We start from the raw sequence: 27388 nt of genomic DNA on the forward strand, positions 1-27388 counted from the left end.
GCTCATAACTCAAGTTCCACAAATATACATGCAGGCCAAACACCGATGCACATACATTTTTTTTAATTAAATGTAAAAAATTTGTATATTCCAACTAACAAAAACACTGAGAACTCCAATATTGAAGATATATTTTATAATAAAAAGTTTGGCAGAGGTGGCTGGAGAGTGGCTCAGCGGTCAGGAGCACTGACTGCTCTTCCAGAGATTCTGAGTTCAATTCCCCGAAACCACAAGGTGGCTCACAGCTAGCTATCTGTAATGGGATCTGATGCTCTCTTCTGGTGTGCATGAAGAGAGCGTGCTCATATGCATAAATAAACCTTTAAAAAAAAAAAAACTTGGCAGAAACAAATATGCACAAGCCTTTGCCGTGCCTTTGCTGGCTACAATGCTAGAAACCAACACTGCTTTTCCTTGATGGCGCAGGGCACACCGGCTGACTGAGCGATATCCCAGCATCCCTGAGCTGCCTTTCTTAGCAGTCTGGCTGTGTGAGCACGGCCCTGCATTCCAGTGTAACACTGTCCACAGTATTAAGCTTTATTTCCAGAATCTCTTAGTATAGAGTTTTTGAACATTTAACCCTCTAGAATTAGGACATCTTAAGAGTAAAGACTCTCTAAAGCAGAAAAGCCTTTTAATTAAGCCTTAGGGAAAGAAACAAATTCCTCTGTGAGTTCCACTAGAATTTCATTTTTGGGACCTACATCTCTGGGGCATACTGTCTAAATCAGCCATATACTGGATCAGACACTTACATACTGGGATAGTGGGTGCCACCTCTTTTTACAGGGTGAGGTTCCTATGGAATTAGCACAGTACCTGGCACCATACACACAAATACTGCTGAATGGTTTAGCAGTGCTGTGTTTTCTCTATATAAAGAACCAGAAACAGGCATTATGAATATCGTCACAGCAGGTTTCTAGTCCTTGGGTACAAAGCAATGTCCTTCCAATACAACCTTTTTGTTGACAGGGTCTCATGTAGCCCAACTGGCCTGAGGATAACCTCTGACCTCATCCATCCTGCTCCCGTCTCCTAAATGCAAGGATTACAGGCATGCAACACCATGCAGGGCCATTAACACAAACTGTCTAAAGTGAGTCACTAGGTCACCTCTCAAAACTCCTTAGACTCCAAAATCTCTCCCCAAACACAGAGACTCAAATAATACTAAGTGGTACTGGAGTGATGCTCGACAGGCTCTCACGTTTATTGAGAAGTGATTAATGGGAAAAAGAAAGGCAATGCCCTTTCCTCATTGGCTGAACAAGAAACTGAAGAAACATTCACTACATGTTTTACAATGTTTTCTCTTCCAAAATGCATTTCTGAAAACAAGTTTTTATCACTGTTCTTAGCTTTGAAATCAAATTAATCCTGACTTAATCAGTATAATACACAAGAACAGAACATTTCTTAGGACTCCTAGTACTTTACTTTGAGTAACAAAGGGTCAGAGAAAATGAGCCACCCTTACAGACACAACCTTGGGTAACACTGTTATTAAACTTTCCTAGACAAAAATTCTTCATAAAAATTTTCTTCCAGTTCGGAAGGGAAAAATCAAATTCCCACTTTCTGGGGTGGACACCCAAAATCTGCGCAACTCAAGTGTTCTCCAAGTGCAAATGTCAAAATGGGGGAGGAAAGGGTTTAAAAATTAAGAGAAAATTGTATGCACTTACGGACTTAAAAATCCGAAAAATAGAGTAAAAAGACAAAAAAAAAAAAAAAAACAAAAAAAAAAACCAAAGCATTATGCTCTGAATCACAACCAAAGCCAAAATAAAAGGGACATTTTTTTACCTAAACTACCTAGAGGGAATTTTTGTTTAGGTTTTTTCTTTTTCTTTTTTTCCTTTTTTTTTTCCATTTTCCAGTTAAGTCCTATGTCTTTTGTGAAATTCCAATACATAAACTGCAAGTTTGCAATTGTCTCTGAAGTCAATGAAATTAAGAAAAAAAGTCCTAATTTTCTTGCAGGTCATCGTGTCCTCTTAGGATAAGGAGATGCAACCGTTGCTGCAGTCTATGCAGAACCGCTTTCTATTTCCCACGACCTTGACGTTCCTAAGGAGGTAAGAAAAAGAGTTAAAACAGTTAGCTAAAAAATATCTAAATTAAAACTTTATAGACCAGAACCTCCAACTTCTTACCCCAAATAAAAACTTTGAGTAATTTTGTACACAATTTTTACAAAACTTAATAGTCAATGTGATTACATACACCAACAATGCCAGTATTTGAGAATGCCGAGGCAGAAAGATCATAAATCTGAAACTAGTCTGGACTATGAAATAAGACCTTGCCTGAAAGAAAATAATAAACGTACAAACTCAAAACTACAAGGTTTCTAAAAGGAAAAAGGGCTGTCCAGCTGTGGTGCACCCACCTTTGACCTCAGTTCTCAGGAGGCAAAGGCAGATGATCTCTGAGAGTTCCAGGCCAGCCTGAGTGGTCTACAAAGTGAATTCTAGAAGAGCCAGAGCTATGTAGAGAGACTCTGTCTCAAAATACAATAAAGAAGTGCATGGCCCTAAACTTACAACTATAGCAACCCCAATTGGACTTCCATGTCCCAGGTACTGTAAATATTAACAATCTCTTACTTTCACTTCAAGACTTTAAGTACAACAACAACAACAACAACAACAACAAAAGACTAAGTACTTCTGAGGTTTATTTTCTTCTTCTGTTATTGTTAAGAGTGTCACAACCCAAGCCGGGCATGGTGACGCACGCCTTTAATCCCAGCACACTCCGGAGGCAGAGGCAGGCAGATTTCTGAGTTCGAGGCCAACCTGGTCTACAAAGTGAGTTCCAGGACAGCCAGGGCTACACAGAGAAGCCCTGTCTCGAAAAGATTGTGTCACAACCCAAGCTGCTCCCAGCTTGGAATCCTTTCTCTTGCCTCAGCCCTCAGTGTGCTGGTATTCCATACAAATGGGCACACTACACCAAGCCATGATTACCATCTTAAACTAAACCTCAAAGTTACTTACCTGTCAGAGTCTAACCAAGATGAAAAAGAACCAAAATTAGTAACAAGGACTATGCAGTTACTGCACCAATTCCTACATGATGTTAATATTTGAGAGAACTATAAACAACTTTACTCGAAAGTACTCTGGAGGTAGAGGGGATTCCCAGGGCAAACTGGATAGCCAAATTAGAATTGGGAAACTCCAGGTCCAGCAAGAGATCCTGCCTCAACGCATAAATTAGCAATCAAAGAAGATACCCATGTCACCTCTGACCCCCCTACATACTGTATGCACCAAAAATTTAAATACAAAGTACTTTATATACATATATGAAATTGTCACAGAAGGGACTACTTATCACACAGTGAACATTGTAACTAACCCATATATTCCAATCTCTAGAAATCAGCTGCCATTCAAAAAAGAAGTTCCATCAATGTAACAGAATCATAAGTTTTAATGTTCCTGGAAGTCTTCTTTTGGACTCTCCTAAAATTTCAATAATGGATATTGTGACAGTATGCATGAGGCCAGCCCTCATAGCTCATGTTCAAACGTGGTCCCCAGTTGGTAGAACTATTTGGAAAGGATTAGGAGGTTAGTTTTATTGGAAATATGGGAGAAAGCTTTGAGGCTTCCTTGCGTGTGTGTGTGTGTGTGTGTGTGTGTGTGTGTGTGTGTGTGTGTGTGTGTGTGTGTTCCTGAGACAGGACAGGGAATTCATGGGCAGCCTGAAACTAGTTCACCCCCAAGTATCATAAAAATATTTAAAAAAAAAGAAAGAAAAGAAAAGAAAAAATATCCAGCTGGCACTGGTGGCGCACGCCTTTGATTCCAGCACTTGGGAGGCAGAGGCAGGCGGATTTCTGAGTTTGAGGCCAGCCTGGTCTACAAAGTGAGTTCCAGGACAGCCAGGGCTACACAGAGAAACCCTGTCTCAAAAGCCTGCCCCCAACCCCCAATCAAAAAAAGCAAACAAGCAAATACATCTTCATTTACCTAACAGGTGATTAACTATTAAATAAAATGGTCCTTGTTACATCTTAACATATACCCAGAAATAGTTTTAACCCGTTTTCCTTATTCTATAAGAGATTAAACCCTAACATATATCTAATTTTATCAAAATGTTTAGTTATAGCACTTAAAGCTCAGTATGTGACACATGCTTCTAATCCCAGCACTTGGGAGACAGAGGCAGGTGGATCTCTGTGAGTTTGAGGCCAGCCTTGTTTACATAATGAATTCCAGTACAGTCAGGGTTACAGCGAGACACTGCTTCAAAATACAAACAAAAAACCAAATCACTTAAAATATTAGTAAGAAAAAAAAACCAGAACACACACACACTCACACCAAAAATGATGATGGTGGTAATAATAACAATAAAGTCCTTAAAGACTATATAGACACTTTAGCATTTAAACTAAAGCACCTTAAAAAGAATCTTACAGCCGGGCGTGGTGGCGCACACCTTTAATCCCAGCACTCAGGAGGCAGAGTCAGGTGTATTTCTGAGTTCCAGGCCAGTTCCTGTCTCGAAAAACCAAAAAAAAAAAAAAAACTTACATACTAAATTAGGTTTTAGAATAGTTTTGAGGGGCTAGAGAGACATGGCTCTGTGGTTAAGAATACCGCTGTTCTTGCAGAAGACTAGAGGACTAGGGTTCAACTCTGAGCACCAACAAGGCAGTTCACAACAATCTCTTAATTCTAGTCCCAGGAGATCCAACCCAACACCCTCTTTTGACCTCTTTAGTTTAAAATATACACATAACACACAAACACATCCAGGCAAAACATACACACACATACACAAATTAACAAAGCTAATTATTATCTGAGCAAGGCAAGATTTATTAATTAGTATTTAAAGGGGTCAAACTCTGATAAGGAACAAGATATTCATAGTCTCCTGCTTATGGAAATACAAAACAAAAACAGGATTTGAACACAATATTTAAAATTTTAATTTATGTGTGTATATTTGTACATGCCTGTGGAGACCATAGAGGGTGTCAGATCCCCCTGGAGGCAGAGCTACATATAGGGTGTGGTGAGATGCCCAACACAGGTGCTGGGAACTCAACTCGGGTCCTCTGAAAAAGCTCATCAAGTTCTCTTAACTGCTCCAACCCCTTACTTAACACAAGGGTTTTATGTAAGGCAAGGCTCTATGTGCTTTGGAATTACGATTCTCTCACCTCTTGTCTTCAAAGTGCTGAAATTACAGGCACACACCATCATATCTACTAAAAATAGTAAAGTGGGAACCCCGGAAGGCTATACCTTTTATGTATTCCCAATATGACATAAACTCTCTTGAAATGACTAAGATTAAAGCACATGGAACCAAATAATCCTGGACAAAAACTGTTATATGAAATTAAGAAAATTGGAACCAGGCACTGTGGCAAGTGTCATTTACTCAGTGGGCACTTGAACCAAAGTGCTCTCAGCCAGCATGGTCGCTATGCTAAAGCCACACAACTGCAAAGAGCTGTGTGTGGGTAATAAAACTGTATTACCAATGTAGGATTTCCTGAATTGGATAACACTCTGACTATATAATAGCTGATTTGGCTAGTCTAGCAAGCCAGCTTGCTTCAGGAATCTTGTCTCTCTGCCTGAGTAGAGGAATCCTAAAAACCACAGTGGCAGTGCTCCATTCTACTCTATGAAATCTTGAAGTGCAAACAGAGACCCAACTCTCCTGCCCCTTACCATCAATGGATGCCTCAAACAGCAGCAGCTCAGACCCAACTATGACATGGATGGACGGATGGACGGGCGGGCGGACGCGTTTACTTTTATGTGTATGGGTATTTTGCCTGTGCAAATATAATTTGCAATCTAGGTTAATATCAAAATGGCTGAAATCTCTTTGTCTTAGCCTCACCCTCCTAAAGGCTGGTATTAGAGGCCAGCACAACACTCTAATTTAATATCTTTTCTTCTTTAAAGATATCCTTTCCATGGGCTGGAGAGATGGCTCAGTGGTTAAGAGCAGTGACTGCTTGTCCAGAGGTCCTGAGTTCCAATTCCAAGCAACCACATAGTGGCTCACAACCATCTGTAATGGGACCTGCCGCCCTTTTTCTGGTGTGTTTGAAAACAGCTACAGTGTAGTCACATACATAGAATAAAAAATTCTTTAAAAATAAAATCCTGGGGCTGGTGAGATGGCTCAGTGGGTAAGAGCACCCGACTGCTCTTCCGAAGGTCCAGAGTTCAAATCCCAGCAACCACATGGTGGCTCACAACCATCTGTAACAAGATCTGACGCCCTCTTCTGGAGTGTCTGAAGACAGCTACAGTGTACTTACATATAATAAATAAAAATAAAAATAAATAAATAAATAAATAAATAAAATAAAATAAAATCCTGGGCTGGTGAGATGGCTCAGTGGGTAAGAGCACCCGACTGCTCTTCCGAAGGTCCAGAGTTCAAATCCCAGCAACCACATGGTGGCTCACAACCATCCGTAACAAGATCTGACGCCCTCTTCTGGAGTGTCTGAAGACAGCTACAGTGTACTTACATATAATAAATAAATAAATCTTTAAAAAAATAAAATAAAATCCTTTCCAGCCTGAGAGACAAAGGTGGGCAGAGCTCTTGTGAGTTCAAGGCCAGCCTGGTTTACACATGGAGTCCTGCACAGGCATGGAGACCTGAGCTCAGATTACAAGAATCATGTGAAAGCACAACAAGATGGTGGTACATATCTATAATCCCAGAGGGGAAAAAAAGTTAGGACAAGCAGATTCCAGAGAGCTCTCACTGACCAGCCAGGTCCAGTGAGAAATAAGCTGGATGGGCTGGTGAGATGGCTCAGTGGTTAAGAGCACCCGACTGCTCTTCCGAATGTCAGGAGTTCAAATCCCAGCAACCACATGGTGGCTCACAACCATCTGTAATGAGATCTGACTCCCTCTTCTGGAGTGTCTGAGGACAGCTACAGTGTACTTACATATAATAAATAAATAAACAAACAAACAAACAAATAAATAAGCTGGAGATCAACCTAACAAAGTGTACATGCAAGCAAGCCAATCCATGCAAACCCATACAAAACATTCTCTCTCATTTGCCTGCTTATCTGTGTGTTACCCATATATCAGGAGCCTTCAGAGGCCAGAAGAGAACATTGGACCACCTGGAACTAGAGTTACAAATAGTTAGAAGCTGCCATGGGACTTGAACCTGGATCCTCTCTCTGAAAGAGCAACCATTCTCTTAATCACAGAGCCATCTTTCCTGACCCTCTTCTCACTTTTTAGTTTTCATATTATTTTAAATATGCATGTACCCATGGAGTCCAAAGGACATTGAATGATCCCCACAAGCTAGAATTACAGGCAACCAGTTGTCAGCAGCCTGACTTTTTTACTAGTAAAGAAATTCCAGTCCTCTGCAAAAAAGAAAAAGAAAAAAAAAAAAAAAAAAAAAGCAAGTGCTAAGACAGCCCCGGGTTTTCTTTTCTTTTTCTTTTTTTTCTTTTTTTTGGTTTTTCGAGTTTTCGAGACAGGGTTTCTCTGTGTAGCCCTGGCTGTCCTGGAACTCACTTTGTAGACCAGGTTGGCCTCGAACTCAGAAATCCACCTGCCTCTGCCTCCCCAAGTGCTGGGATTAAAGGCGTGCGCCACCACTGCCCAGCCTCCAGTTTTCATTTTTAAAAACAGTGTTGGTGACACAGGTTGAGAGTTTCAACCTCCTTTCCCAATTCTGTATTTACTCTTTCTTCCTCTGCTTTTTTCTTTTTGTAGCACTAGAGCTTGATCCCAAAGCTTTGTGCATGCTAGGCAAGCTCTATCACTAGTCTGCACTCCCAGGCCTCTTCCTTCTCTACTTCTAAGTGTTCATAAAACACAACAGTCATATGCACATTCACTGGATATAATTTTATCAGCGGTAAAAATGTGATCCCCCCAATAAATCTGAATATTTCTGAATAGTAATCAAGTTGTACTCAGGTGTTGTGAGTGAGTAAGCCCAACACTGTGGACGGGGTGACTCTAAGAGAATGACCAGACTACTAAACTTCCCTCCCACAGGCCAGGAAGTGCAGCTCCATCAGTACCCAGCTTTAAAGGAAGGCTGAAATAGCTTATGAAGAGTATCTTTTATCTTCCCATCCCCTCTTCAGTCACGTAACTGGTTTAAAGTTCTGGGAACACCAGGATGGAATAAACACATTCATTAATAACTTATAGTATGTTGCCTCAACCTGTAATCCCAGCATTCTGAGGCTAAGGCAGGGGGAAAATGCTATGAGTTCAAGGCCAGCCTGTGCTAAACAACCTAGCCAGTACAAAAACACGCATATAAACCCCTTCCCTTTCCTACTGTCTCATTATTTTCCAAGACTAGTATTTGGTAGCTTAACTCCTGTATACATTTAATTGAAACCAGCTTGAAAGCCCAAAATCTGCTCAAGTCCCTGAGTAAACTTGACAATTTCTCAGGTGTATGATAAAGTAGAACTTTTTTGACAGGGTTTCTCTGTATAGCCCTGGCTGTCCTGGAACTCACTCTGTATACCAGGCTGGCCTTGAACTCAGAAGTCTGCCTGCCTCTGCCTCCCAAGTGCTGGGATTAAAGGCGTGTGCAACTACTGCCCGGCAGAGTAGAACTTTTTAAGTGGAACTAAAAGTAAAAATTTAAAGTACTATTTCTAAACTGAATGAAACTGTTTGCCAAACCTGACTATTCTCAGAATCATTACTTGACCCCTCTACTAACAAAGAGCTCCATGTGAACTGCAACAATGTTACCAGGCAGAGCACAGTGGCACACGCCTATCCCAGTAGTGGGAAGTGGAGGCAGGAGCATGTATGTTCAAGGTCATCCTCAAACTATAAAGTGAACTAAAGGCTAGGCAGAGCTACAGTAAACCCTTTCTCAAGCAAATGAACACTTCTACAACTTTTAAAGTCAAATATCTAAGTCACAGGATATCTAAGGGGCACTCAATTTTCAAGTTTAAAACTTACAAATGGGGGCTGGAGAGTAGATGGCTCAGCTGTTAAGAGCACTTAACTACTCTTCCAGAGGTCCTGAGTTTAATTCCCAGCAACCACATGGTGGCTCACAACCATCTGTAATGAGATCCTCTTCTGGTGTGTCTGAAAACAACTACAGTGTACTCACAGACATACAATAAATAAATCTTTAAAAACAACAACAACAAAAACCCTTACAAATGGGAGAGAGGGACAAGCACTGGAAACATGGCTCCTAATAGCTAACAGGGTGGCTTACAACTGTTTATAACTCCACCTCCTGATCTGACACTTCCTTTTGGCTTCATCAGGCAGTCATACACATGTGGCATATAACCTCTCACACAGACACCCTTTTTTTGGTTTGGTTTGGTTTTTTTTTTTTTTTTTTTTTTTTTTTGAGACAGGGTTTCTCTGTGTAGCCCTGGCTGTCCTGGAACTCACTCTGTGGACCAGGCTGGCCTCAAACTCAGAAATCGGCCTGCCTCTGCCTCCCAAGTGCTGGGATCAAAGGCATGCGCCACCACTGCGCGGCGACACACTTTTTAAAAGTTAAAAGCTATTTCAGAGCCAGAAGCAATAGCACCATCCACACACAGCCTCACTTGTTCTGTCTAGGCTGGTCTCAAATGGAGGAGGGACAGATAACTAACTCTCCATGCTTGCCTCAAACTCCTGAGCTCAAGCCTTCTATCTGCATCTCAGCCGTTGAAGAAACAGGAACTACAGATATATATATCACTGCACAGAGCTCTTCACTTATAAATCTGTTAAGAAATGCCTAGAATACTTCTCTAGTAAAACTTAAGTAACTGGGTAGAATCTAGCTATAAAAATATCATTAAACCTTTTCAAACAACACAAACGTTATCCTGGGTTGTAATTCCAGCATAGGCTACAATAAAACCCCATCTCAAAGATAACAAGAACCAGGTATGGTGAAAGGCACACATTTTTTCCCAGGGCTAGGGAGGCAGAGGCAGATCTGATCAGTGAGTTCCAGGACAGCCAGAACTACATAATCCAAACCAAGGGAGGGAGAGAGGGAGGGAATGAATGAGAATGAATATATGAATATTCCTCAGCAGATAAAAACACTGGCTATGGCTACTCTTCCAGAGGACCTTGGTTCGACACATAGCAGCTCACAACCATAGGGGACAGACGAACAAACACCCTATTCTGTGTTCCACAGGCTCTGCACATACTTGGTGCACAGACACATAAAGATTAAACACACACACAAGAGGACCTGTAAGACGAGCTCAGCAAGTGAAGGTCCTTGCTTCAGAAAACTGAGATCTGCTGGGTGAGGTAGTGCACACCTTTGACCTTAGCACTTGGGAGGCAGAGACAAGTGGACTTTAGTCCAAGTCCAGCCTGGTCTACAAAGAGAAAAACAAAACAAAGCCTGACAACCAAATTCAATCTCCAAAGCCCTACATAAAAGTAGAGGAAGAGTCTAGCTCACAAGCTTGTTCTCTGACCTGCATGTCAATGCTTTTTCTCAAACTTAAAAAACAAAAGAAAGAAAAAAAAAAGAAAAAAGAAAAAAAAAACCCTTAAATCAGTAGTATCTGTAGGGGATGGGAAGGATTTATACTGTGATATTCTCTCCGCATCTACCCATTGCCACTTCCTTGTCCCTTTGCTGGATGGACCTTAAATAATTTTTGATATAAATTACCCAAGAACTTGTCTATGTTCTAACTAGCGCTCTGCCAATGAGATGACCTGACCTTATTGTTTGGGTGTAAACTAGGAGTAGACTACAGCCTTCCACTCAGTCCTTTTTTTTTTTTAATTTTAATATTTTTTATTACGTATTTTCCTCAATTACATTTCCAATGCTATCCCAAAAGTCCCCCATACCCTCCCCCCACTTCCCTACCCACCCATTCCCATTTTTTTGGCCCTGGCGTTCCCCTGTACTGGGGCATATAAAGTTTGTGTGTCCAATGGGCCTCTCTTTCCAGTGATGGCCGACTAGGCCATCTTTTGATACATATGCAGCTAGAATGACATCTCAGCCAACAGCTTGCATTCTTTTTTACTCTTTCTGCCTATTATCACAACCCTTAAAACTTTCAAATTCCAGGAGATCTGGCCCCTTTTCTGACCTCTTCAGGTTCCTGCATGTAAGAAGTACAGACACAATCAGGATCAGATATACTTACAACTAAGTTTTTAAAAAATTATTTTACTTTTGTGTCACATCCTGTGGAAATGGGAGTTAAGATGACTGTGAGTTATCACGTGGTCAATAGAAATTGAACCTGGCTGCTCTTAAATCTTTTGAGCCATCTTTCCAGTTTCATAAATATTTTCTTTAAAGTTCATGTAGGGTGCAGTGGCTCACACCTTTAACCCAGCACTCAGGAGGCAGAGGCAGAGGCAGATGATCCCTGTGAGTTTGAAGGCAGCCTGATCTATACAGAGAGTTCTATCTAAACAGTGAGACCCAGGCTGGCAAGCTCACTCAGTGGTTAAGAGCACTGACTGCTTTTCCAAAGGTCCTGAGTTCAAATCCCAGCAACCACATGATGGCTCACAACCATCTGTAATGAGATCTGACACCCTCTTCTGGTGCATCTGAAGTCAGCTACAGTGTACTTTGTATAACAATAAATAAGTCTTTGAGCCAGAGTGAGCAGGGACTGAGTGAACAGGGCTGATTGGAGCGAGCAGAGGTCCTAAAATTCAATTCCCAACAGCCACATGAAAGCTCACAACCATCTGTACAGCTAATGTGTACTCATATACATAAAATAAATAAAACTTTTAAAAAAAGTGAGACCCTGTCTCCAAAACAAATCTATAAATAAATTCACAGGAAGTCAAATCTTACATGAAAAAGTGATAGGACTGAATTTGTCTATCTAGCAAGCATTTTCTTTTTTTTTTCTTTCTTTTTTTTTGGTTGTTTGTTTGTTTTCGAGACAGGGTTTCTCTGTGTAGTTGTGGCTGTCCTGGAACTCACTCTGTAGACCAGGCTGACCTCGAACTCAGAAATCCGCCTGCCTCTGCCTCCCAAGTGCTGGGATTAAAGGCATGTGCCACCACGCCTGGCTTAGCAAGCATTTTCTGATGTTTGTTAAGACCCACAAGAGGATTGGGGATGTAACAGTGCTTGTAGTATCCGTTTTGTATGTACACAGTGCTGGGTTCAACACCACAGAAAATCAGACATGGTAGCAGAAGCCTGTAATCCCAGAATCTAGAAAGCAGAAGCTTGATAATAAGTTCAAGGTCACCCTTGCCCATATAACAAGTTCTGGGATATATGCGATCCTATCTCAAAAATAAATAAAAATTACAATCTGAAGTCCATGGGGGTTCTAGGAATTTCTCCCACCATCTAAAAAAATCCAAGATACTCAAGTACCTTACAGAAAATAGCACAGTATAAAAGTCAGCAATAATAAAGAAAATGGTAGTGTTTGCACACAACCAACACAAATTTTCTTGTGTGTTGAAGATATTAGACTTTGAAAATGTTCTGCCAACATTTCACCACTAAGCAACATACCTGATACACTTTAAATCACCCCTAAATCACATACTATCAAATGAAAATGCTCTGTAAATAATTACTATACTATACTGTTTAGGAACAATGACAAGGCTATACGTGAAGGAGACTTACCTCAGGACATTGTATGAACTAAGTTCTCTACTACTGAGTTACACTACCAGATATTTCCAATCCAGCCAGCCGAAGTGACAGATACAGAAACCACAGCTATAGAGAGCAGACTAAGTGCAAATAAGTTGAAAAGAGCAGTTTCCTCTATGTCTAACAACTCAAATTTGGATTAGCCTTTTTTTTTAAAGTATTTATTTTTATGTATGTGAGTACACTGTCATTGTCTTCAAACACACCAGAAGAGGCCATCAGATCCCATTACAGATGGTTGTGAGCCACCATGTGGTTGCTGGGGTTTGAACTCAGGAGAACAACCAGTGCTCTTAACCACTGAGCCACCTCTCCAGCCTCTCAGGGAAAATTTGAAAGGTAGTTCCCGCCTCCATATTTTCTGTTTTATGCACATGTACAGCTGAATGAGCTGCAGGTGTGCTTGTCTCTGCTGGAGGTTGACATCAAGTAGCTTCCTTTATCACACTCCACTTTTAATGAAACATTTATTTTATTTTTAATTATGTGTGTGTATATGCAAGTGAGTACAGGTGCCCTCAGAGGCACTGATCTCCTTGAGCTGAAGTTACTGGAGTTTGTCAGCCTCCTAGCATAACCTCAGGTCCTCTGCTAAGTGCAGAACAGTACATGCTCTTAACTGCTGAGCCATCTTCAAGAAGTTTTTTGTTCTGCCTATTAAAAAAAAACAACAAAAACATGGGGTCTAGGAATTGACCTCAGGTTGCCAGGCTAACATAGTCCTTTACCCACTAAGCCATCTTGTTGGCCCAGTGTCAGCATTTTAACATACACTGCTCTGAAGCACTTCAGGTGACCTCATGTTCTAATTATCCTTAACGTCAGGTCTGCTGGGGCTTGTTTACTCAGCAGTGCAAAGTATTACCCAGATACTTGCACTACCTTTGTTGGCGCTTATCACTGTGTACAGAAGGGGGCAGCAACAACTTTACTGTCAACCTCTGGCAATGGAACGATCTAAACTGCCACAATCAGTGCTTTTCTTCTTGGCTCATTTGCAGACTTAAGTAAGGGTCAGTAGTGGTTACAGAAAGCAGAAAGGGATCAACCTCTGCTTGCCTTAATTCCAATCAGGTCAACAATGAGTCAGCAAGTAAAGGCGCTTGTCATCAAGTCTACTGCCTTGACTATGATCCCAGGGAACCACAATGGTATCAGAGAACTACAGCAGACTGTTATGATCTACATCATGCACGTTGTGGCTCATACAACCAACAAGTTACACAAACACAAAATAAAAGGTAAATAAAGAAAAGAGCTATGTGAAAGTCCTTCATCACAGTCCCTTGAACTACTGAGAACTCAATGCAATACTTCAAAATCTGTATCAGCCTCTACATCATTCCAGCAAGGACATCTAGGCCTCTTTGCCCATCCTCCCCCACCCCACATTAAACAACCAAACAAAAGTAACAAAGATGCTGAGTCTGCAGAATTTCACTCACATTCCTCCATTTCTTTTTTTCCCTTTAAATCAAGAGTGCCATGTGGCCCAGAACAGCCTCAGAGGTAACTCTGAACTTCTAATCCTCCTACCTCCACCCTTCCAATGCTGGAATTAGAAGTAATGGGCCACTCCATTGTGCAGTGCTAGGAGAATTTTGTGCAATCTGAGCAAGTGCTTTATAAACAGAGCTACACTCCCAGACAGTGGAAGAGAACCAACTACCACAAGCTGTTTTCTGACTCCCACACATGTTGAGTATACAAAATACACCCAACAAATAGAACTGGACGTTCTATTCAGGGGGACCTAAAAAGTGAACTTCAAAGTGTTGAAGTAAGGAATAAATGGAAAACAACAGTAAGTATGTTTATTCCCACCCACCCCCGTCCTTTTTTTGTTGTTGTTGTTGTTTTTCATACAGGGTTTCTGCCTCCCAAGTGCTGGGATTAGGGCGTGCACCACCACACCCGGCTTCTTTTTTTAAGACAAAACTTCACTGTGTAGCCCTGGTCATCCTGGAAGTCACTAAGGAGATCAGGCTGGCCTCAAACTCATTCAACCCACCTGCCTCCTGAGTATTCTGTGTAAAGGCATTTGCCACAATGCTGGGCAAGTATGGTAATTTCTGCCCTAGTCATTTAATAAGAACATATAGAACCTGTATGAACTATCTCTCACTTGCAATCCTAACACTTGAGAGGATTCATTAGAAAGACTGATATGAGTTCAAGGCCAGCCAGAGCTATAGTCAGGCTGTCTTTAACAGATTACAAAGCCACTAAAAGAGATATTCTGAACCCAGGCACTGAGATGGCTCAACAGGTAAAGGCAAACCCAGAGACCTACTACTCAGCAATCACCCCTCAAAGTTGCCTCCAACCTCCACTTTCACACATTGGGGTGTGCTTGCTCTCTCTCACAATATAACAATGTTTTAGATACAAAGCTTAAAAAAAAAAGAAGTTACAAACTAAGACAGGCTGGCCTATAATCCCAGCATTCAGGTGTAGACCAGGGGATCAGAAGTTCAAGGCCAATGGGATCCAATTCCCTCTTCTGGTGTGTCTAAAGACAGCTTCAGTGTACTTAAACATAAAAATAAATAATTTTTTAAAAGGACGTTCAAGGCCAACTGGGCCAGAGACAAGGCATTGCAGAGGTGAGGTGGGACAAGAAACCCAAAAGATGCAAAGATTCACTAAAAATTACTGGAAATATAAAGTCAGACAGATACAATGTTTAAAGGTTTCAGGACACTGAATTACATCAGGTGACAGAATGATTCTATAATAATGACTGGCAATAATAGCAGTCTATACTTCAGTGTGGTCTGCCAACATAAAGGTTTGATCGTGATCATGGGCCTTATAACAGCTATGCTATCATCCTCAGTGTAAATTTAAGTGCTTCTTAAGGCACTGCACTGCTGCCCTACTTGCCATCAAGTCTTCAGTCGTTTGGTAAATAATACATAGGCACACACATAGAAAGTCAGGCCTTGATGAGCTCTGAGTCCCATTCTCACGAAACTTTCTTGGAAACCTAATAAACTATTAAGAGATTACAGTCAGCTATGCATGGACAGGAGAAGCAACCAATAGAGCAGGCAATTCTGACTGAAATGGAAACAGCTAGCAGTAAGTCTTCCTGAAACCCCATAGTCTCTTCCCACAGAACATCAAAAGGCAAGGGAACGACACAAATAATCAAAGCTTTAATTTTTGCCTGGTGCTTTGTTCACCAGTCTGCGAACAATCAGGATACTCAATCATCTAGGTCTTTACAAACAGTTCTGGAAATGAACCACTGCCTCTTTATTTAGAGGAGGAGGATGTGGGGATAGAACCCAAGGTTTGGTGCATGCTCCCCAAACATTCTACCAGAGTTACACTCCTACCCATAGACACTATTTAACAACCTTCATTATTATATTCATTCTAGGAAAGGTGTAAGGCTTGTTAATTCTAAGTTAAGAATCTTACAGCCAACTATATTATAAAGTTCATTATTAGAACTGAGGCTGACTCAGTAGAACTCTAACTTAGCGTGAATAAAGTCTTTAGTTCAACCCCAAGCAATGTAAACAGGACATGGTGGCAATGGTGGTAGCTTTAGAGAAATAGCAGAAATTCTAGTTCAATGGATAAAGGTTCAGGCTACATAAGCCAGGATACCTAGTTTGAGTCCATGAACACATAAAATAAAGGTAGAGAGTGAGAACCAACTGTGTTTCTGTGTCCCCCTACCCCCATGTAGGCACAGATACCACACACACACACACACACACACACACAAACTCAAAATAAGTTAAAAAAAAAACAGTTGTGGTAGCTCACACCAGTAGTATCTGAAGGATATACACAGGCAGGAAGATCACAAGTTCAAGGCCAACCTGAGCTATGTATTTTTGGGGGCTAGCAAGATAGCCTAGCAGTAAAGAGCATTTGGCTTTACAGAGGATCAGGATTCAAGTCCCTGCACTCACATGGCAGCTCACAACTGTCCATAACACTGGTACACAGATAGGTATAGGAGCAAAATACTTAAACATAAATCTAAAAAAAATTTAAAGATAAACTAAAATATTAAAAAATACATTAATTTCAGCACTGGGTATGTTGCTGTATGTCTTAATCCCAGCACAGGCAAATAGTTCTTTGTGAATTCAAGGCCAGCCTAGTCTACAAAGTAATCCAGACCACGGAGGACTTGACAGTGAGACCCTGTCTCAAAAGTCAAAAGTTTCACAGATTCAAGGTCATTCTCAGTTAATGAGTCTTGAGGTCTAAAATATGAGACCCTCTATCCCTGAACCACTCAGTGAATTTAATCCAATTCAGTCCCTTGACTAAAAGTCAAAATAAATCCAGGGGCTTAGTTCAGTGTAAGAATGTTTCCCTAACATACTCAGGTCCTCATTCCATCCAGAGAACTGGTCTAAAGAAAAAAAGTCTGGCTGGAGAGAGATGACTTATCGGTTAAGAGCACTGACTGCTCTTCCAAAGGCCCTGAGTTCAAATCCAGGCAACCACATGGTGGCTCACAACCATCTGTAATGAGATTGGATGCCCTCTTCTGGTGTGTCTGAAGACAGCTACAGTGTACTTATAGATAATAAATATTTAAGATAAAAAAAGTCAACCATGGCCGGGCCGTGGATGCGCAGGCCTTTAATCCTAGCACTCGGGAGGCAGAGGCAGGCAGATTTCTGAGTTCGAGGCCAGCTTGGTCTACAGAGTGAGTTCTAGGACAGCCAGGGCTACACAGAGAAACCCTGTCTCGAAAAACCAAAAAAAAAACCAAAACAAAACAAAACAAAACAAAAATATGAATAAGTAGCAACCGAGCTAGAAAGATGGATCAGTTGTTAAGATCACTCGCCGCTGTTCTTGAGAAACTGGATTAAATTTCAACACCTCCACAGCAGAGCTTACAACTACCTGTAACTCCAATTTCCAGGATACTTGATACCCTCTTCTGGTCTCTGCAAGTATGCATGTGCTGCATATGCATAATTGCAAGTCTATACACACGAAGTAAAAATAAAACTTAAAAACAAACAGCTGGATGATGGTGAGGCACACTTTTAATCCTAGCACTTAGAAGCCAGAGACAGGCGGATCTCTATGAGGCCAATCTGATCTACAAATTGAGTTCTAGAACAGTCAATGAAACCCTTGGAAAAAACCAACTGTGATGGTTTGTATGCTTAGCCCAGGGAGTGGCACTATTAAGAGCTATAGCTTTGGATAAGGTGTGTCACTGTGGGCGTGGGCTTTTAATACCCTCTTACTAGCAGCTTTCTGATGAAGATGTAGAACTCTCAGCTCTGTCTGCACCATGCCTGTCTGGCCGATAATGGACTGACACTCCGAACCTGTAAGCCAGCCCCAATTAAATACTGTCTATAACTTATAATAGTTGCCTTGGTTTACAGCAGTAAAATCCTAAGATACCAAACAAATAAACAAACAAAAACCACAGAACACCCCCACCGTAGTCCTAAAATTTACATGTACATAGTATTCCCCGATCAAGCACTATTTCAAATAAATCAGTCTAGTTGTGATCCATTTTCTATCACTCTTTCCACTTCGTAAGAAAAATCAAAAGAGGGGGCTGGAGAGATGGCGCAGTGGTTAAGAGCACTGATTGCTCTTCCAAAGGTCCTGAGTTCAAATCCCAGCAACCACATGGTGGCTCACAACCATCTGTAATGAGATCTGACGCCCTCTTCTGGCGTCTGAAGACAGTGACAGTGTACTTACATATAATAAATAAATAAATCTTAAAAGAAAAATCAAAAGAAAATGACTGAGTAATAAAACCAAGAGATAGCTTTCCTAATGTTCAGTTTTTGGGGTTTTTAAAGATATTTTATGTGTATGAATTTTGTAAGAACAGATATGGCACACATATGTGCCTGCTGGTTCCGCTGGACCTGTGGCTATGGATGTTATGAGCCACCATGTGGGTGACAGGAACTGAACTGAGCCTCTGCAAGAACAGCTAGTGCTTTCTAAATGCTGAGCCATTTCTCCAGCCTCTCTAATGCTGTTTTTAAAGTTTTATATAATAAACAGTAACTTTCTTACAGCTGGGGGTGTGGTTCACTGACAGAGGGCTTGCTTAGCATATACTTGGTTCAGTTCCTATCACTAAAAAGAAAGAAGTAAATAAAATGAGCATTACAAAGAGGAAAACAAAGTTCTGAAAAATAATACTGTCAACTGTCAGAAGCAGACAGATTTCAGAGCAGGAACACACCAATTCTTGAAAATAACAAAAATGGTCAAAGGCACAGACCACTCCAACACAGAACTTTCATTCTTTTCTGTAATTACATCCCCAGTGGTCCCTTCCCATCACACCACCACTTCAATTATCCTTTTGTATCTTTAAATTACCTGTCTATAGCAGTTAAGTTCACACTGTATTGTTTCTGCTCTCCACTAATGCTCACATTCCTTCACACTAGGGTTCAAAAGACCAATTATACTCCCATAAAGCCTTAAGCTGCTAAATCACACCATTATTTACAGAGCTTTTATTAAGCACTCAGTCATGACAATACCGACAATACCGTTCTTATCCTTTCTAATGCCTCCTCCTTCCCCAGTCTCAATGATAAGCTCCTTTACCTTTTTAACACTTTCTTCTTCCTCTTGGCGTTTCTCATAGTGTGAGAAGTCATCAAAAATGGAAGTGGTGTGCTTGTAGCTGGCTATGATTTTCAACACCTGCTTAGCTTTTTCCAGAGGCACTTCCTGAGTGTCCCTAGAGTTGGTCACTGGTTTATTCTCGTTGTTCTCTAGACGAATGTGTCGCAGTTGGCTATTGGGAACGTCCTTCACAAAAATCCATCTGACATCGAAACGACCCTTCCATTTGTCCTGGGACCACACACCTGCACATGTGTTGTAGTCCACAGCAGATTTCATCTCTGCAACTCCACAGAAGTGTCCACTGCCGTTGACACTGAAAAGTAAGTACACGGGACCCTTCCCATTCATGGAACGATAGGCGGCATCCAGTCTCTTGTTACCATGCTCTGTGCTGCACCAGATATTATACTTAATGGAACGGTGGATATCGTCCTCAGAGTAGCTCTTAATGATGAAAACCCGGCCATGTTTCAGATTCCAGTCGAAATCTTTAGGGTTATAGTTATTAATGGACCGAAGTTTCTCCAACACCGGGTGAGGCTCTGAAGGAGTAGATCCAGAACCCGCCTGAGACTGTCCTACTCCATTACCATCCACCCCATTATGACCGAACCCACTGCCACGGTTCCGAGGTGCTACCCAGCGAGTTGGCTGAGCTGCCTGTTGCTGGACTGAGAGCTGAGCAGGCTGTGGTGGAGGTGGAGGCAATGGCTGCGTCTGTTGCCCTACTGATGCCTGAGCCACTGGTGGGCTATTATTGGCCTGCTGTCCAACAGGCTGAGGAGATCCCTGGGTTGGCTGACCTATATTTTGAACCAAAGCCTGTGAGGGGGCTTTTGCCACAGGACCCTTGTTATCCCAAGTTCCAATATCCATGTTATGCTTTATTGGGGGTGGTGGAAGACTTGATCCTGCAATGCCATTCTTGGTCTTCAGTTTAGGCTGTTGTTTTGCAGGCTTGCTAGCAATATCAGCCCAAGATGCTGGTTTTGGAGGAGCAATAGTAGCTGGAGGCAAACTGCTAGAAGCCACAATGTTACTAGTGATGGACCCACTACCAACAGCAGAGCCTACAACTTTTGGAACACTGCTTGCAACTTCTGTGCTACCTAGTTTCAGTGCTGCCATCCCTTGGTCTATAGTATTCATGCCTGGAGCTTTATTGAGGGTCTCATTGGCAAAAGCTGACTGTCCATCAATCATGGCTCCACCTAAGGAGCTGGGTGCATAAGCGTAATTGCTACTATATCCAGAGCTTTGAGTAGACTGTCCCTGAGAACTGTTATTTCCCCATGCTGAGAAGTCAATCCCACTGGGAAAAAAATTAAAACCATGCTGACCAAGAAATGGAGTGCTACCTAGGGCTCCTGGTTGCCCAAACATTGCATCTGGTAGAAAGTGGGGCTCTCCGTTGCTCAGTTGTCCATAAGAAGTTAGATAGGGCATGGCTGTGTCACCTCCAGTAGACCAAGCAGCTTCACCCAAAGAATAGGAAAAGCCAATGGAGGGGCTGTAGTAACTGGGTAAGTAGGAGTCTGACATGGCAGTATATGCATTATTCTGTGGAAGGAAAAAAGGCAGATACATCAAAACAACAGATAGATAGATAGATATAAAAATATAAATAGCAGGACTTTTCCTTCCACATCATTCACAACTTAAGGAGTTGAGCCATCACTACAAAAGGGAGTAAGCCCATTCCCATGGTCTTTCCGTAAACTTTTCAAATATATGGAACTTGATGTGATAACTGAACTGCTTAACCTTCTGGGCTGCTAGTTTTCACATGCTATATAGTCCAGCTGGCCTCAAACTTAAGGGAAGCCTCCTGCCTCACTTCTAAGTGTTGGGATTATAGGCATGTCACACCATACCTGAGATTCTGTGTATACATGTAAAGTCAAACTGACACAAATGACAAATACTGTAAATATACATTTTGGTGGTTGTTCATTTTTAAGACAGTCTTACTATGCAGCTCTGACTATTCTAAAACCTCCTATACAGACCTGGCTGGGATTAAAGGAGTGTGCCACTGGGGGCAGACAGATGGCTCAACAGTTAACAGCATGAGTACTTCCAGAAGATCCAGGCTTGGTTCCCAGCACACACATAGCAGCTAACAACCATATGTTACCCCAGTCTCAAGGGATTTGATGCCTCCTTCTGTGAGCAATGCACATATGTGGTACACAACATAACTACAAGCAAAACATCCATACATACATATCTATCTATCTCTATAATCGCTATCTACACACACACACATACATGTATACATACATCTAAAAAAAAAAAAAAAAAAAAAACCAGGCCTGACAGTTGCTCTTAAACAAGTTCTCACTATGTAGCAGGCAAGCCAGGCTGGCCTTATACTCCCAGAGATCCTCCAGCCTCTGCCTCCCAAGAGCTAGAATTAAAGGCTTGAACCACCATGCCCAGCTTGGTGCAGAATAACAGGATTTTACTCTATATCCCAAAGAGGTAGGGCAACTTCTAACTCCTGCTAATCCAGGTCTAGTGGAGATGATGTCTTTATTAAAACTTCTTAGTTTTGAATTTAAAAAATGGGGGCTAAAATTTATAGCCAGGCATGGTGGCGCACGCCTTTAATCCCAGAACTCAGGAAGCAGAGGCAGGCAGATTTCTGAGTTCCAGGCCAGCCTGGTCTACAGAGTGAGTTCCAGGACAGCCAGGGCTATACAGAGAAACCCTGTCTCGGAAAAAAAAAAAAAAAAAGTGGGGATTTTGAAGCTGGATGGTGGTGGCACACACCTTTGATCTCAGCACTTGAGAGATAGAAGCAGGCAGATCTCTATGAGTATGAGGTCAGCCTGGCCTACAAAGTGAGTTCCAGAAAACCCAAGGCTACACAGAAAAAAAATCCTGTCTGGAAAAACAAAAACAACAATAACAACCAAAAAAGGTGGGAATTATGCAAGATCAGTGTTCGAGTTTCCCAGCACAAGAGCCAGACCTCATAGTACATGCCTATAATCCCAGCAATTGGGGAAACGGGGGGGGGGGGGGGGGGGAAGGGGGGGATATCAGGCATGAAGGTAGAATTCAAGGTCTTTCTTAGCTATATAGTAAGTTTAAGACCTCACAAAACCAGATAACATATCCAACAAGAACCTGATAACCTCTTCTGACCTCCAGGCACACACGTGCTGTAGATACATATACACAGGCAAAACACTCAAAACATAAAATTGGTAAGTCTTAAAAATGAGGGCCAAAAGATGGTTCAAAGGGTAAAGATATTTACTGTCATGCTTGATAACCGGAGTTCAATCACCAGCACTCATATGGCGACAAGAACTGGCACTGTCAAGTTACCCTCTGACTTGTACACACATGCCATGGCAGGTCCACACCCACATAAGAAGATATGTAAAACAACAAAGCTCCGTGAGATGGCTCAGTAGTCAGGCTCAAGAACCTGATCCTGGATCCCACATGGTGAACAGAGAAAGCCAACTTCTGCAAATTGTTCTCTGTGTGGTAGCACATATATGCCCAGTTCTTTTGTGTGTGTGTGTGTGTGTGTGTGTGTGTAAGGAAACATTGGAGAGTCGGGCAGTAGTGGCACAGGCGCCTTTAATCCCAGCACTCAGGAGGCAGAGGCAGGGGGATTTCTGAGTTCGAGGCCAGCCTGGTCTACAGAGTGAGTTCCAGGACAGCCAGAGCTATACAGAGAAACCCTGTCTCAAAAAACCAAAAACAAAACAAAACAAAAAACCAAAAAAACAAAAAACCAGGAAGGAAGGAAGGAAGGAAGGAAGGAAGGAAGGAAGGAAGGAAGGAAGGAGAAAGAAAACAAAACAAAATGGAAAGAACTAGAAATCTCAAGTTCTAGTCCACATGCCTAGTCTAAGCATTCTTCCCTCATAAACTTAGTGTTTACTAAGTAAACTGTGTAAGAATCTGGAAGGGAAATAGTGGTTTCCAAAGGACTTAAGATTCAAGGGGGGTTGGGGGGGTAGTTTAGTTCCCGTTTCGTCTCATCTATAAAATGAATGACTGCCATTTGAAATTCACACTACCTTTTGCATTAGAAGTAGAAAAATATAATACAAATAAGTCTATAACCTTAAATAATCAGAAATACAAAATTATGTACAATTACTCTTCACATCAAGTATACAGATTATTATTATATGAAAGCCTTGATGTTTTGTTTGGGTTTTGCAAAAAAATTCCTACAGAACTACTGGGCATGGTTGATGTGTGTATGCCTTTCATCCCAGCACTGGAGAGGCAGACTCAGGTAAATCTCAATTATTGGGAGCCAACCTGATCTACATAGACATAGTTCCAAGCCAGCCTGGGCAATACTCTTAAGACTCTATCTCAAAACTTAATTAAATGAACCTACAGTGTAGAGAATGATCAAGTTTAAAACAAGAGGTATATAACACTGATTCCCATAAGTACATAACCCAACTCAAAATACTCTGCCTTAGCTGTAATAGTTCCAGCAACTCATTATTTGCCGATCCATAGCTACCAATAGGTAGATTTATCCTGAAGAGACTTAGAAAACTAAGTACCTTAGTACTTAAACTTGTATTACCAAGGCCAGGAAACAGTATAAACTGTATTCTTTAGCCTCTAAATACATCTACACAATAAATTTTTCAACTGATAAGACCGTGATAAAGCCAAGTATGGTGCCTTATGCCTTTAATCCTAGGATTAAGGAGACAGAAGCAAACAGATCTCAGTAAGTATGAGGCTAGTCGAGACTACATAGGGAGACTCTCCCACCCCACCCACCAAAAAGAGAAAAAAGAAAAAAGAAAAGATTTAGTATGAGGCCCTGTGTTAGACACAGCATATTCTGTAGTCATGGCTAGCCTAGAATTCTTTTTTAAAAAAAGAAAAAGGCATGTTTAAACCTCTGTGTAACAGACCTGGCTGCCCTGGAACTCAACTTTGTAGAGCAGGCTGGCCTCAAGCTCACAGAGACTCATCTTACTCTACCTCCCAAATGCTGGGACTAAAGTCATCATGTAAAGGTTAGCCCAGAACTCTTTTAAGACCAGACTGGCTTCAAACTCAAAAGATCCACTTGCCTCTGTCTCCCTAGTCCTTGAGTTAAAGGCATGAGGCACAACACCCAGCTCTGTGAATTACTCTAGATTATATACAAGAAACAAAACAAAACAAAATCAGCCATAGTCCTTCAAGGTCTATAGCCATACCTCAGTTTTTAAAAGTCACTAAGCTTCAGCTTCTCTAAGAAGACAAAACGCTCTCACCAGCACAGGTTATGCCAAGACACAGGTGAATGGCTATACCTGAGATGGCAAGTTCACACATGCCAGAGCTCCACACTCTCAATTACACAATACTGTGCAAGAACTACCTAGAATGGGTCCTAAATGCTCCCACTCAGTTACAATGATTAGGAAAGCAAACGACATCATTAACAGCAATTATTAATATTTCATTCCTCTGCTTCTTTGATTGGCTGGTTAGCCAGTGTGGAAACTTTTTGTACTCTCAATATGAAGATTTTTAGATAAGCTATCTCAAAAACCTTAGGGAACAATCGGGTCCAAATCTGAATACATACATATATGTCAAGTTACTGAATACATACATATATGTCAAGTTACTGAAAACCAGCCATATGTTTTTCCTACAGAACAGGTTCAAATTTTTATATCAATGTTCCACAAACTTCTTAATCTATGCTACAGCATCCTAAAATCAAAACCTTCAACTCTTTTGGATACATTTATCTGTGAATTTACATTAACCAAAATTGTGTGGCTGTCCTAAGAGGAGACAATAAAGCTGGTGAATCAAACAATTCATACATACAGTTCATATTAGGAGTATCTACATATATATGCAACTAGTCCTCCCATCAAATAAATGTATCTCAAACTTTTCTTGGTGGCAATGGGAACTACACTAGAAGGACACACTGATGCATAAGCCCTCTACCTGGCCCTACCTGCAACCGCAATCATTCTTGGTCTGAATGTCAACTGTGTTCAACAGTGTTTTAGCCTCCTTTAACAAACACATTAGCCAAAAGAGCTATGCACAAAGTTGTTCTCTACAGATACTAAACAACCAAAAATCACCATCTAGCGCCCCACTGTCTCACTTTGAAATAGTTTTAATACACAAAGAGCCTCACTGGAGACAAAAGAGAAGTAAGTTTTGTATAGGTGAGGTTCAGGTGATCATTCACTAGAATTTCCTCACTACATTATCATCCCAATTTCCCTAAAAGACAAGGTTTTGTTTTCTTTAGAGCTCAGGCTAAACTCTGGCCAATATTCTTAAGCTGTGCACTAATCCTTTCCTGGCAAACAAGGGGCAATTACTCATGCCAGCATAACAGCTCTTATACAACTCGCGTTATCAGTAATGCAGTCTCAGAGCACATGCTTTGTTGACCACACAGCTTATATCTTTAATGTTTTATATAACAAATTAGTAAGTTGTATTAGGAGTCAGCCACACACACACACACACACACACCCAAACACACCCAAACACAAAAGTGAGACAGGGCAGAGAAAGTCTAACAGTACACTGTCCCCTCAGATAATATAGAACAATTTACTACTCACCGGCCTTGCCTGTGGGCTCAAGTAAGGTTCGAAATCATCATCATTTAGTCCATCCTTTTGATGCACAGAACCATTTTGTACTAGAGGGGAAAAGTTAAATTAGCAATGCCCTGGTCCGAAGAGCTCCCTTCCAAACCCATCCATCAGTTTACATTCACACCAGGAAGAAACCATGCTAGTTCCAAGAGTCACTTGGTTTGAAACTCCGGGGAATAACGATGAGCGCCAGGGCTGAAGCAAGAGCCGGACAGTGAAAAAGAGTCTCCACCCCAGAGCGAGCTGATCTTTTTAAAAGGTCAGTGTATTGGCTCCTTCGAATTTCAATTCCCTCCGGCTTTCTCTCCCCGCTTCCTTCACATGTGAGTGACTTCCAGAAAGTGCTCCACGAGGAGGAAACACAAAGGGCTCCTAAGACCTACGAGAAAACTAAGGACCTGGTGCTTCTCAAAATGCATTCCACCCCCGGCCGCTCATGAATTACTCGTTGTTAACGAAAAAAGCTGCCCGCCAGCTGCAGGGCCACACCAAAAGGGGCGACCGCCCCGCGCGCGGCACCTGCGACCCGAGCGGCTTCGGAAAGGTCCTTTCCCCGGGGCGCGTCCTCGAGCCACCGCCCCCACGGCCCGGCGGACCCCCCTCCCCATCCCGGCCGGCGGCCACCCGGAGGAGCGGGGTCTTACCTTTGTTTCCTTGACCTTTTGGTCTCTGCGAGAGGAGGGGACGTCGCCGAGCAGCAAGTCGTCCGAGAAGAAAACGGAAAAGGAAAGACAAATGAACGCGGGGCCCGAGCAGGGAAGAAAGGAACCGGCCTGGGGGGGACGCGTGGTGAGGGGGAGGCGGGGACGAGCGCTAGGCCGGCGGGGCAGCCCCGGCAGCCCGGCCACCCGGCAGCCACACGAGGGAAAGAGAGGAAACGAGGAAGGGAAGCCCGGGCCGCTACTGGGAGGGAGCGCGGCGCGGCCGGCCCGGCCCGGGGAGGAGCGGGAAGAGCGGGCCGGGCGGGAGACTCAGGGCGCGGCCGGTCTGAGGCCCGAATCCCGAGCCGCGAGAGGCGCCCGCCGCGGCCCGGCCAGGAGCGGCGGGCCCGGGCCTAGTCGGGCCCCGTCTCGCCTCACACAATGGCCGAGACATGCGGGCTGGGCCTGTACCTGCTCCAAGAGGCTGCTGGCCGACATGGCTCTCGGATCCTCACGGGGAACGACGGCGGCGGACTCCTCGTCGGGACAGCGGCGGCGGCGGATGAGCCCCGACGACGGGAGCAGAGGGTGCGGCGGCGGCTTTTGTCCCTGACACTCGGAGCCTCGCCTCGGCGGACGCAGCAGAGACACAGCGCGCGACTCGGGCTCCGGCTCCGATCCGGCGACGCTCTAGGCCGCCGAGCTCAACGCCCGTCTCTATGCTCCGGAGCGCGCGCCCGCCCCCTCGCAGCCCGAATGGGGGAGGCCGAGCGGCAGAGGCGGGCGGCGCGCGCGGCGCGAGCGCTGACTCTCACAGTCGCTGACCCA

General features: G+C 42.6%; 1 protein-coding gene across 1 annotated transcript; it reads right to left on the reverse strand.

Annotated features, from left to right (window-relative positions):
- Positions 1-47: 47 nt before the first annotated feature.
- Positions 48-27388, reverse strand: Ythdf2 (YTH N6-methyladenosine RNA binding protein 2). Its single transcript, NM_145393.4, has 5 exons — positions 27032-27388; positions 26564-26588; positions 25884-25963; positions 19264-20847; positions 48-2079 (listed from the first exon to the last, which is right to left on the reverse strand). The coding sequence occupies exons 1-5, from the start codon at positions 27056-27058 to the stop codon at positions 2056-2058; spliced, it is 1740 nt and encodes a 579-aa protein (NP_663368.3). The 5' UTR covers positions 27059-27388; the 3' UTR covers positions 48-2055.

Source organism: Mus musculus, chromosome 4 (genome assembly GCF_000001635.26).
Source record: "Mus musculus strain C57BL/6J chromosome 4, GRCm38.p6 C57BL/6J".
NCBI classification, from domain to species: Eukaryota; Metazoa; Chordata; class Mammalia; order Rodentia; family Muridae; genus Mus; species Mus musculus.